General features: G+C 42.9%; 1 protein-coding gene across 13 annotated transcripts in view; it reads right to left on the bottom strand.

The window, feature by feature from the left end:
* Positions 1-13,904, bottom strand: part of chdh (choline dehydrogenase) — a 58,588-nt gene that overhangs the window by 14,691 nt on the left and 29,993 nt on the right. For all 13 annotated transcript variants that reach the window (XM_069939699.1, XM_069939697.1, XM_069939700.1 and 10 more), the window contains 3 exons: positions 9,219-9,348; positions 8,971-9,105; positions 6,193-6,335 (listed from right to left, as the gene is read on the bottom strand). In XM_069939699.1, the coding sequence (XP_069795800.1) occupies positions 6,193-6,335; positions 8,971-9,105; positions 9,219-9,348 (408 nt within the window). The remainder of the gene's footprint in view (positions 1-6,192; positions 6,336-8,970; positions 9,106-9,218; positions 9,349-13,904) is intronic.

Genomic DNA, 13,904 nt, shown 5'->3' with positions numbered 1-13,904 from the left:
GCACAAAGCCATGTTGATAATCCCTAATCAAGGTTCCTCTCATTGTCACGTACATAACAATGTAATGTACATGATGTACTTCAACCTTTATCTACATAAGGCAAACAAAGAGTTGCCATGAGCATTGCCCTGAGCCCCTAACAAGAGAAAGAAGCAAAAGGGAAGCCTTGCCTTTCTAAATGAAGGTATATTCTGTCTTCCAGCATCCCCTCCAATATCTTGCACACACTAATATTAAGTTCATCAGTCTATGGTTCCCTTTAATTTTCTTTGCAGTCTTTCTGAAATAAAGGCACAACATTTTCTGCCCTCTAGTTTTCTGGCACCTCACCCACATATGTGAATTCGACAAGGGTGAAATTCCATTACACGAACGCCGTAACACTGCAGGGGTTACCTGTGTAGATATTTCTCTGCTGGTAGAAATTGGTGCTAAGAAACTATGGTCCAATCTAACAGTCAGAAGGATATGGCAATAGGAACATCCCCTAAGAACACTTACATCACATAATGTCAGAACCATTGCTGGGTAGGATTAGGGTGACAGTGGCCACGTACTCAATCAGGACAGCATGGTGGCGAGGAAAGGAGTTGTATGGGGAAGAGGGGGATTGAATAAGAGATGACATGTAGGGGTCTATCTAGTTCAGCTTGATGCTGATCAATATAACAATAAATCCTTGCAATGCGCGCACCCCCCGCCCCCCCAGCTTTATAGCGGCAACCACCTAGCTGATCGTTTTCACGCCCCGATTTCCCTGAAATCATGTGACGTACAAGAACTAGGGGAGCCAAAGACCCGAGAGGAGGGTGACTGCTTTGCATTTGGTTAACGTCTTATAGCATTGGTGAACGTAAACCCTTGCATTCATATGTTTGGGGAGCTCCTCAATCCACTGCAGAGGTGCTGCATCTCCCATAGGCAGGTTAATGAATAATTAGTGCAATTTCTTTTAAAAGTGCAGGGTATATGGATGGTTTGTGTGCATGGCCTGGGCTACATTCACAACTCTCTACAGTTTCTTGTGCTCTTGCAGGTGGGGTTGGTGAGACAGGGTGTGGGAGGGGGTTTCCAAGGATGAAAAAATCATTTAATTACCTGCAGGCCTCATTGACTGGCAAGGTGAAGTCAATGACAGAAGCTCCAAGGACAACGTCCTTGCATCCTCCAAAAAAGAGACTTCACAGGGAACGACCTGCTCCCAGTCACAGGAAGCAATCCCTACACCTCATTCTAGACAAATGGTGCAATCCCTTTCACCAAACCAATCACAAGAGATGGAGCAAGCCCTTTCTTAAGTGTGGTGTCAAAGGTTATGCTGTGTTTGTATTGTATATAGATATGGTTTGGGGAGATGAATTGGGGTAGGCTTTTTAGTGCATGTCTCATACAAACACTTTAAAACAGATCTTATTTAAAATACAGGAGCTCAGCTACTCGACAGGCCAGAGCCAAGAGCCTTTGCAAAAGCTTTGGAGAGTGCCCAAGAGACTTCACCAATGGATTGTTATTTACAAAAAGGCAACTGATGAAAGGACTCGTTGGAGCCATAGGGTGTCTTGAATGGAACTTGCTGTTCTAAGAGGGTCATGTGGTTTTGCAAGCAGAGGGAGTCAAACAGGCTTTCTCTCAGTGTGAGAGAGAGAGAGAGAGATCAGTTCTGTAGTTTTACAGACAGCAGCAGTAGCTGTGACTGGATCAGGATCAGTTGGTAAGCTTGTGGAAAAACCCCATTTGGAAGATGGTTCCTGAGTGCTTAGTTCAGCCTGTTCAAAGCCCTTGTATTCATGAAAGAGGAGAAGACTGGCTGCCTAATATTTCACTTGAAATGAGAGAAACAAAAAAGAAATCTGTGGTGACCTGAAAGAAAGAGGTTCTCATCTAGAAAACCCTGATGGGGCAAGTTTCTTTGGCAAGGCACTGGTTACATGGAATTAATTATGGGTGTCCTGGAACAACAAATCTCTCTCTGAAAACCAACAAGAACCTTCCTGAGCGGTCGGTAACCATTTACCTTTCAAACACCAAAGCCTGGTGAACTTTATAAATGTTAAATTATGTGCACAGAATAAGAATTGCCTGCAACCTGTGAACTTGGAGGAAGGAGAAGTGAGATTGGACTGTGAACCCAAGAACTTTTCTGAACTTACACACACATTACATAAACATGCACTTAGAATTAGAAGGGGGTTAAGTTAGGTAAGTTAGTTAATAATGATAAGTTAAAGTGTGATTCTGTTTTCATGTTTAAGTAACCATTTGTCTTGGTGAATATCTATTGCTGCTGGGTTTTGGGGTCCTCTGGGCTCGTAACAGTGGTGATTAACCATTTTTGGAATGGGGTTCAACCACTGTACCATGCCCTTAGCACAGATGTCACATTAACATTGAAAGGATTAGCACAGGAACTGCCTGGTCTGATTTTCAGATCAACACAAAAGCGCCATCAAATCGTCATCACTGTTTCTTTCTGGTGTTGGGACAGTTCTGCTGCTTATTGCTGGCAAAAACATGCAAGCAGAAGAATTTCTTAGAACAAATATGTACTGAAATTTAATTCACCATACATTTTTTGAATGCACAATTACTGAACTGTGTTCTTCAAAATACCTGCTTTGCATTTCATATAATTGAACCCATTCAAATAACTATATAACCATATAACATTTTACAGTACAGAAACAGCCCATATCGGCCCTTCAAGTCCACAACGATTTACACATAAATCCACTATTCTACCTACCCACTCCCTGGCTCATAGCCCTCAAACCCCCTCACATCCATGAACTCATCCAACCTCCTCTTAAATGACAGAATTGATACTGCCGCAACTAGCTCTTCTGGAAGATCATTCCACTCAGCCACCGCTCACTGAGTGAAGAAGCATCCTCTTATATTACTCCTAAAGTTTTGCTCCCTAAGCCTCAACTTATGACCCCTTGTTCCAATCTCCCCTACCCTCAGGGGAAAGAACCTATTCACATCTACTCTATCTATTCCCTTCATAATTTTAAATACCTCTATTAAATGCCCTCTCAACCTTCTACACTCCAATCAAGAATAAAAAAATATTTGAAACCAATGAAAATAAGGTTAGGTTTTAATGAATACAGCTTTAACTGACCAAAATATAAAATATTTGTTATTTTAAAATTTTAAAATTTTCCCAATGATTTCACAATCAAAAATGAAAGAAATCTGAAACTGCTTTTGACATGTTAAAAACATCAGAATGAAATTTACCTCCTTAGTCCTCCAATCACTGACTGGCCCATGACATCCCTTCCACTTTTCTCTTCATCTTGGCCATCATCTCTCTCCATTTTCAGTCCTGATGCAGGGACCCAACCCGAAACATCGACAATTCCTCCTCACCCCACAACAGATGCTGCTCGACATGCTGAGGTCCTCAAAAGATTGTTGCCGGGTATGCACCTCTCCCTACTTCTCTCCACACTTTTCCCTCCATGCCCTACCTTTGTACCTTTGCGCACACACCTCAATTAATTTTGGGCCTGTCATGATGTTGAGCTTCCATCCCCTCTAAGCCTATTCTATTGATGACCCCTTCTTACATCTTTGATACTCTTCCTTTCATACCCTCTCCTTACACTTTTTCCAATTGCCTTCCCAACATCAACTGCCTCAACTTCTCCACTTCCCACACTCAGTCCAACCTTGCCTAATCTAACCGCATAGCTCTGCATTCACTCCACAACCTAGTCATCAGACCCACAGACCGAGCCTGGTGCTGTTGTAATCTGGCACACGGATCTCTTCCTTTTAGAGGCTGAATGACATCTCTTGGATAGTCCCTTATGCCTACCAATGGACTACAATCCCAATGCTCATCATTGTTGCTCGTATCTTCTCCAACCTGGTAGTGCCTCAATCCCACACTTGTCATTATCAAAGATACAGAATTATCAGATTGACTGTCCTAGCAGCTTCGTTGTTTTGTTCTATTCTTGAAACGATCTCCTCATGCCTTCTGTCTTCCCTGTACACTACCTTCCCACCTACATCAGGGACACTCAGATGCCCTTTCCCATTTTCACAACAGCCAATTCCGTGACCCTTAGCACCTTATTTTCTCTATGGATGTCCAGTATTTAAACACCGCCATTTCCCATTAGGAAATTACGAACCCAACCACTTCTTGCTGGAACAAAGACCCCACCATTTCCTCTCTTCCAACACTCTCATCTGCCAGGCAGAATTTCCCTCCCTGAGCACCTATTTGCTTTTCATCTCATCTCCCCTTTTCATTGGCACATCGGTCTTCTCACTGCTAGGGTGAGCTTCAATGCAAACTAGAGGAACACCATCTATGAACAATGAATTTTCCAATTTCAGATAGAACTTACCTCCTATGTTTTTTCTATCTTCCTCCGATTCACCTTTGGTCCTCCATTTTTGTTCCCTTTCTCCCATTCCCTCCTGCACTCCCATCATTCTTTCTGTCCCTCTCCATGTTCCATCCAGCTAACTACCCACACTTCATCCACTAGATCTCCTGCCACATCTGGTTCCATCTACCCTTCAACTCTCACCTACCATTTCTCATCATCACCTTCCGTACTTATCAGACATCTATATCCCTATTGCTCCCATCTGCTTGCCATCGTTCACCTGTCCCTCAGCTCATCAACCACACTGGACAACGAAGATTTTGCTTCCTGAATATTTTTGGGTGCATTCTATGGATTTTCGCCTGCTGATCGCCATTATCTCCTTAAAATTTTCCTATCACGTATCGTTTTTTTTCCCCAAATATAGCCTTTTTCGTGTGATTTCCTGACATATTTTGTGTGCTAGTATATTGTTCACAAAGAAAGCTGTTTTAGTCAGTCCAAGCATGTCTGGGCATGCAATCAGCGTCTTAGGCCTGGGCATGCTTACAAATGTTGTTGAGATTCTTCTTGGCAACTACAGAGCACCAAACTACATCCAGCTGATTGACAACATGCTTCAAGCAGACAAAACCATGAAGGTCAACATGTTGCTGGTAATTCATTTTCTTCATTGCATGCTGATCTTGGTGCAGTCAGTGATGAATATGCAGAAAGGTTTCACCAGTACATTGGGACCAATGGCAACTAGAATCTACCAATGCTGGCTGACTATTATCGGACATTGACATGAGAGGCATCAGATGCTGAGTACAAACAAAATCAGTGGCAAAATATTTATAGGTCAGTTGAACTAACGCAATGTCAGCATCATTATGCGATTAAACATGCTAACAATAAAAATTAATTTAATGTTTCTCCAACTTCCTGTGTGATACAGCAAATCTGAAATTATCTTTGTGTTCGGCTTGAAGTTGTCTATCATAATCTTTTTTTTTCAGTCAGCAAACCTTTTGAAAAAAAATGTCTTGTCCAGTGTTACCAACCGGCCCCAACCCACCCCTTCCCTCACCACTTTATGTTCTGCTCGCTCTCCACACTCATTCCTCATACAGCAATTATCAGGAATATTCTTATCCACTACCCCTTCCCCACCACACCCACCCCCCCCCCCAACAGATGCTACTCGACCCAGTGAGTTTCTCCAGCACATTGTTTGTTGCTAAAAAAGGAAATTCAGAACTGTTAACAAAGTATAACAGAGCTCCAAATAACTGCAATAATTAATTTCTAGCACACGACACCTGATATCCATACCTACATCGTAGAAACTAAAGACAATAGGAGAAAAGTCTCCACACATTGTACTTTGAAAACAACCAAATCATTGGAACAAATCATCTCAAAGTACTCCTTTCAAAGAAAATACCATTAAAAAACGTGAATAATTTTCCTTGGCACCAAAAAAAATTCAATCATCTAAACAATAAAAAAAATGACCTTTATTGCTTGTTAAGATTTAATTAATCAATTAGTGATATACTAAAACTTGTAGATAAAAGTTTTAAAATTCTCTAAAAAATTATTGTCACAGTTGACCATGCATATTCAAATTTGCATTTTATTCAAAATGTGTCTTATTCCATTTGCTAAAATTTCAAAACCACTTCAGTTGAGAGAAGTCACTGCCAAATCCATTATGATCTATAGAAAATAATTATCTCGCTTTTCTTATTTTTTTGCGATCAAGGCTCTTCTTTCGGTTTTTGGACATATTTCAGTTGACAACATTTAAACAATTAAAAGAAAGCCTTGTATGCCAGCACACGAGGGCCTCACCTGATAAGCCTCTGCATTTGGTTTGACTCTCCCATGATCAATCACCTGCGATGGCAGAAAATGGAACTGAATATCAGGATGGCTCACTCCAGGACGACTTCTGACAAACCCTCCTGTCTCCAAGTGAGCAGTTGTACCCTCACCTGAAGAAATGCACACATTTTACATTAGGTTACTTTATTCATCAGAAAAAGAAACTTATGGCTTCAAGCAACAATAACACTCTGAGAATCTGGCACCCTCAGAATTTAGGTGGTGCCAGACTAACAGATTTTCAGGACTGTTGGATTTCACTCTTATTATATCATCTTGCTTTCATTTTACATGTTCTCTAGATTGTTCTGTGAACTTCAGGTGAATTTTAAGGGATTGAGACTAAGCTCTGATAAGTTTAAAGGTCAAACCTGATGAAAATGATAATTTGATGGGTTTCAATTTGTATTTTCCATCTGTCCAGACTAACTCCTAACCTCTATCTCGGTCCCAGCTATACAGATGGCCTACAGTCTGGGCCCTTTGACTGCATTCAACTTACCATTTCAATTTTTAAAAATGCAGATACTAAAATCATTAAATTAAAATAAAAAAGTCTCTAATGCTCAACAAGTGAAACAACACCTGTAGTGACAGAAGCCAGCTGATTTGAATCATTAATTCCTTTTCTATACACCTGACCTGCTGGGTACTTTGACAGTACTTTATTCCTTGTTATTCACTTTGCTTAGCTATACCTTTAAACGCTCCACCTTATCACCATCACCTGGAGTAGGAAGACTGGGTATCGCTTTGCTATTCCACACTTACCGCACATCATCCTGGACAAGAATTTCCACCTTTAGTGCTATCTCCTGTACAAATAGGATTAGAAGGTAAAAGAAATTGGGACTCAGAGGCAATGCTTCAAAAATTTATATTTATATTTTTAAATTTAATTTTTTTTAAATTTAGACATACAGCATAGTCACAGGCCCTTTCAGCCCACAAGTCCGTGCCGCCCAATTACATCCAATTAACCTAAAACCCCTGTATATTTTTGTATAATAACACTGAGAATCTGGCACCCTCAGAATTTAGGTGGTGCCAGATTTTTAGATCCATTGGATTTCACTCGTATTATAGCAATTCACTTACATTTTATTCTTTTTACACGTTTTATGGCAGGGTCGTAGATTGTTCTGTGAACCTCGGGTGAATTTAAAGGGATTGAGACTAAGCTCTGATGAGTGAAAATAAAAGGTAAAACCCGATGAAAGGTGAGAGAAAACCAAGCACATGGGGGAAACCCACGCAGACAAGGGGAGAACATACAAACTCCTACAGACAGCACCAGATTCAAACCATAGTCCCGATCGCTGACACTGTAACAGCATTGTGCTAACCACCTTTAAACTTGTGAGATTGATAGTTTTTAAAGAATAAATCATAGGACTCGGGAAGTTCAAAATGAAAGTAGAAATTGCTAGATGTGTTCAGCAAGTCAGCCGACGTGTGCTGAGAGGAATGGAGTGTCTGCTTCAAGCCAAAGACCCTTCATCAGAATTGGAGAAGCAAGAAAACAACCATGGAAGGTATAAAGTTATTCTGCGGTAGGATTTTAGTTTTTCCTTTTTTTTTTAAACAAGTATGATATGGATTAGAGAACCAAGGCTAATACCAAAACGTATAGTTCCATGGTGATTTGATGGAATTGAAGTGACTGGAGGGGCTGAACAGGCTCCACCTGCATCAAGGTGATAATGAAAAAGAAAAATCAGAGCTAGATTCATCAATACAACTGGAAAGGAAGCAACTCTAAGGGTCTACCACATTAAAAGATGGTCACAAATGTTGACAGATGCTCTATTAAACTTATTCAGGTGCACTCTGGGAAGTTTACCAACTGACTACAACACAGCCTGGTTTAGTAACTCAACTGGTCTGGAATGGAGAAGGCTGTAGAAGGTAGAAAACATAACCTGGTCCATCACCTCCCATCCATTGCAGATAGCTATGTGGGGCACTGCCTCAAGAAGGCAGCCAACATCGTTAAGGATCTCCATCACAATCTTTTCTCATTGCTACCTTAGGGCAGAAGGTACAGAAGCCTGAAAACCCACACCTCTAGCTTCAAGAAGCGTTTCCTTCCAGCAGCTCGAACAGCACAAAAGGACTGTCTACACTATTACAATTTACTTTGCACGAGGATGACTGCGAATATTATCTACGGTAGAAGTCCACAAATCTGATACCAGATATCCGGACAACCCATGATTCCAGACTTTTCAAAAACTCTCAAACTTTTAAAACTTAACAGGCTTTTGTCCGCATGCATGCATGTATAAGTGCCACAGATGCACAGTGATAAATAGAGACCACTTTATTTTTTTCGTTAAAGTTCATTTTGATAAATGAAGCATGGTGCATTTGCTAATGAATAAGCTATCAAACTTTACCTGCTCATCTCTTTATTCCACCTTAAATTTTAATTTTAAAAGTACTGCCCGAAAATCTGGACGGACCCAATCCCCGAGCATTCTAGATTTTCGGATTTCTACTGTATCCCTCGTGTTTTTATGATCTCTTTTAATTCAATTAAGTTTACATTTTTTAAAAACAAGGACCTGTCTGGCTGCAGCAAGTAAGAATTTTGGTGCATATGTACAATCTCTATGATAATAAACTTGTTATTATCATTATTCTGATTAGAAATGCACAATAAATGCAGATTCTGGCAACATTACCACCATTCCATAAATTAAAGAAACAAGGCAGAAGAATTGGAAGGCAGAGAAATTTTACCTGTGAATTTCAATAACCATTCCAGGCCTATCTGGATCATCTTGATGGGTTTCTGGGATTTATACAGTGTGATAGGTTCTTTGCATTCTTGTTGCACATAGAGTTCCAAATGATCTTGAAGATTTTGGCCCACACCTAGGAGTAATGAAGTTACATTAAAATGAGAAATTATATAATAACCAGAGCGTGAGTGATTTTAAATTAACCAATTCAATCCTTTTGTTTTCTTTGAATAGTTCAATTGTTACCTGGTCGATGACAAACAACAGGAATTCCCAGAGCTTTAAGGTCATCTGCATTGCCAACCCCAGATAACAGAAGAAGCTGGGGTGAGTTAATAGAACCACCACTTAGGATCACTTCCTTATTGGCATATACCTAAGAAAAATAAATTGTTTACTCAGCACCAGATTACTAATCCTTCAAATACAATCAACTCTGTATTTCAATCCTGAGGCACATCCAGTGCAGGAAACAGTAAATGGTAGCCTTTCATCACAGTACCACTAACTCTACTGTGTTGAAATGTTTTGAGAGACTGGCCATGGCCAGAATTAACATGTACCTAAGTAAAGATCTGGACCCACTATAATTCGCTTTTCATCACAATTGCTCCACAGCAGATGCAAAGTCACTGGCTCTCCACTCAGATCTGGATCACCTTGAGAACAGCAATTCATACATACGGCTACTCTTCATCAACTACAGCTCGGCGTTCAATACTATTATTCCCTCAGTGCTGGTCAAGAAGCTACAAAATCTAGGCCTCTGTACCCCCCTCTACAACTGGATCCTTGAGATTCTCATTGGAAGACCACAGTCAGAACGAACTGGAAACAAAAATAATCATCAACACAGGCGCACCCCAAGGATTCGTGCTTAGCCCACTGCTCTACTCATTATGTACCCACGACTGTGTGGCCAGGCACAATTCCAATGCCATTTACAAGTTTGCCGATGACACCACAGTTGTTGGCAGAATCACAAACGGCAATGAGGAAGTGTACAGGAGGGAGATAGATCAGTTCATTGATTGGTGTGACGACAACAACCTTGCACTTAATATCAGCAAAACCAAGGAGATGATTGTAGACTTCAGGAGGAAGTAACGAGAACACGACCCAGTCCTAATTGAGGGCTCAGTGGTGGAGAGGGTCAAGAACTTCAAATTCTTGGATGTCAACATCTCTGAGGATCTGTCCTGGAGCCTCCATGTTGATGCAGTCACAAAGAAAGATTGCCAGCAGCTATATTTTGTGAGGTGTCTAAGGAGATTCGGTGTCACCAAAGACTCTCGTAAACTTCTACATGTGTACCGTGGAGGCATTTTGGCTGGTTGCATCACTGCCTGGTATGAAGATGCCAACTCTCAAGACAAGAATCAACTCCAGAGGGTTGTTGACTTGGCCTGCGACATATCAGGCACCAGACTTCACTTCATCAAGGTTATCTATAAAGGCAGTATCTTGAAAAATCAGCCTGTATCCTCAAACACCCCACCACCCAGGCCTTACCCTCTTCACTCTGCTACCATCGGGAAAAATGTACAGGAGTCTAAAGACAAACACTCAGCGGCACAAGGACAGCTTCTTCCCCGCAGCCAACAGATTCCTGAACAGTCAATGAGCCAAAGACACTGCCTTACTTTTCATGCACATTTTTTTTAATATAGTAACATTGTAAGATAGTTATAATATGGATGTTTACACTGTGATGCTGCCACAAAACACCGAATTTCAGGACTTGTTTATGACAATAAGTTCTGATTCTGAAGCAGTCACACCTTCAAAGCCATGACAACCATTGAACACAGTTAAAACTCCACAGCTTATTGGGATTTAGATCAAGTTTTTCAAATATTGCACAACACAGCCCACAACCTGGGCTTGGTAAAGAAGGAAGAATATTCTCTGTGGAAAGTAGATTTTTAAAAATATTTTATTTTTCATTTTTTATAAATATATAGTAAAATCTTCAATTTCACCATATATTAAACTTATTCATACAAAAAAACAAAGAAAAACCCCTCCCCCTTCCTACAAAATATAAAATCCCACACCATTAGAGCTCACACCTATACTATGGGTAAAAAAAGTCTATGTGGGGAAATCACATCTGCTTATATTGTAACATTGACATCGACATAGCCGCTCACAGTGAAGTCCGCCTGGCAGATGTAGGCAGCCTCCAAGAACGCGGCGCGGGCTACACACTCTACTGGTCTGGCAAGCCTTCGGATGAACGACGCCTATCTGGTGTAGGCTTCATGGTCAAGAACTTCATTGCCTCCAAACTTGAAAACCTTCCGACAGGCCACTCGGACCGAATCATGTCCATGCGACACCCCCTTCAAAACAAGCGTTGCATCACCCTCATCAGTGTCTATGCTCCAACCCTCCAGGCGGAACCAGCAGAAAAGGACAAGTTCTACACTACCTACGCAACCTCATCCAACGCACCCCTACAGCCGACAAGGTTGTCATCCTTGGCGACTTCAACGCTCGCGTCGGCAAAGACTCAGAAACCTGGCCAGGAATCCTGGGCAAGCATGGCGTCGGCAAGTGCAACGACAATGGGCGCCTCCTGTTGGAGCTCTGCGCAGAACAGCGGCTTGTCATTACAAACACCCTTTTTCAGCAGAGGGACAGCCTTAAGACTACCTGGATGCATCCCCGATCCAAACACTGGCTTCTCCTGGACTACATCCTGGTGCGAGAAAGTGACAAACGAGATGTGCTCCACACCAGGGTCATGCCCAGCGCGGAATGCCACACTGACCACCGGCTGGTTCGCTGCAAGCTCAACCTTCACTTCAAGCCAAAGCCCAGGAACAGTAAAGCCCCCAGAAAGAGGTTCAATGTTGGAAACCTGCAGTCAGATGAAGCGAGAGGAAACTTCCAGGCAAACCTCAAAGCAAGGCTTGACGATGCAATCCGCCTCACGGACCCGTCCCCTGAAACCCTCTGGGATCAGTTGAAGACTACCATACTGCAATCCACTGAAGAGGTACTGGGCTTCTCCTCCAGGAAAAACAAGGACTGGTTCGACGAAAACAGCCAGGAAATCCAGGAGCTGCTGGCAAAGAAGTGAGCTGCCCACCAGGCTCACCTTACAAAGCCGTCCTGTCCAGAGAAGAAACAAGCCTTCCGTCGCGCATGCAGCCATCTTCAGCGCAAACTCCGGGAGATCCAAAATGAGTGGTGGACTAGCCTCGCCAAGCGAACCCAGCTCTGCGCAGACATTTGCGACTTCAGGGGTTTCTACGAGGCTCTAAAGGCTGTGTACGGCCCCTCACCCCAAGTCCAAAGCCCGCTGCGCAGCTCAGACGGCAAAGTCCTCCTCAGCGACAAGATCTCCATCCTCAACCGATGGTCAGAACACTTCCAATCTCTTTTCAGTGCCAACCGCTCAGTCCAAGATTCCGCCCTGCTCCAGCTCCCTCAACAGCCCCTAAGGCTAGAGCTGGATGAGGTCCTCACCCAGGATGAGACATATAAGGCAATCGAACAACTGAAAAGTGGCAAAGCAGCAGGTATGGATGGAATCCCCCCAGAGGTCTGGAAGGCTGGCGGCAAAACTCTGCATGTCAAACTGCATGAGTTTTTCAAGCTTTGTTGGGACCAAGGAAAACTGCCTCAGGACCTTCGTGATGCCACCATCATCACCCTGTACAAAAACAAAGGCGAGAAATCAGACTGCTCAAACTACAGGGGAATCACGCTGCTCTCCATTGCAGGCAAAATCTTCGCTAGGATTCTCCTAAATAGAATAATACCTAGTGTCGCCGAGAATATTCTCCCAGAATCACAGTGCGGCTTTCGCGCAAACAGAGGAACTACTGACATGGTCTTTGCCCTCAGACAGCTCCAAGAAAAGTGCAGAGAACAAAACAAAGGACTCTACATCACCTTTGTTGACCTCACAAAAGCCTTCGACACCGTGAGCAGGAAAGGGCTTTGTTAAATACTAGAGCCCATCGGATGCCCCCCAAAGTTCCTCAACATGATTATCCAACTGCACGAAAACCAACAAGGTCGGGTCAGATACAGCAATGAGCTCTCTGAACCCTTCTCCATTAACAATGGCGTGAAGCAAGGCTGTGTTCTCGCACCAACCCTCTTTTCAATCTTCTTCAGCATGAAAGACCTCAACAATGAAGACGCTGTTTACATCTGGTACCGCACGGATGGCAGTCTCTTCAATCTGAGGCGCCTGCAAGCTCACACCAAGACACAAGAGAAACTTGTCTGTGAACTACTCTTTGCAGACGATGCCACTTTAGTTGCCCATTCAGAGCCAGCTCTTCAGCGCTTGACGTCCTGTTTTGCGGAAACTGCCAAAATGTTTGGCCTGGAAGTCAGCCTGAAGAAAACTGAGGTCCTCCATCATGACTACCAGCCCCCCCACATCTCCATCGGACACACAAAACTCAAAACGGTCAACCAGTTTACCTATCTCGGCTGCACCATTTCATCAGATGCAAGGATCGACAACGAGATAGACAACAGACTCGCCAAGGCAAATAGCACCTTTGGAAGACTACACAAAAGAGTCTGGAAAAACAACCAACTGAAAAACCTCACAAAGATTAGCGTATACAGAGCCGTTGTCATACCCACACTCCTGTTCGGCTCCGAATCATGGGTCCTCTACCGGCATCACCTACGGCTCCTAGAACGCTTCCACCAGCGTTGTCTCCGCTCCATCCTCAACATTCATTGGAGCGCTTTCATCCCTAACGTCGAAGTACTCGAGATGGCAGAGGTCGACAGCATTGAGTCCACGGTGCTGAAGATCCAGCTGCGCTGGGTGGGTCACGTCTCCAGAATGGAGGACCATCGCCTTCCCAAGATCGTGTTATATGGCTAGCTCTCCACTGGCCACCGTGACAGAGGTGCACCAAAGAAAAGGTACAAGGACTGCCTAAAGAAATC

The sequence above is a fragment of the Narcine bancroftii genome, chromosome 5 (genome assembly GCF_036971445.1).
Source record: "Narcine bancroftii isolate sNarBan1 chromosome 5, sNarBan1.hap1, whole genome shotgun sequence".
Taxonomy (NCBI): domain Eukaryota; kingdom Metazoa; phylum Chordata; class Chondrichthyes; order Torpediniformes; family Narcinidae; genus Narcine; species Narcine bancroftii.
Note: the sequence above shows the minus strand (reverse complement) of the source record. Positions and strands in the feature narration are given on the sequence as shown.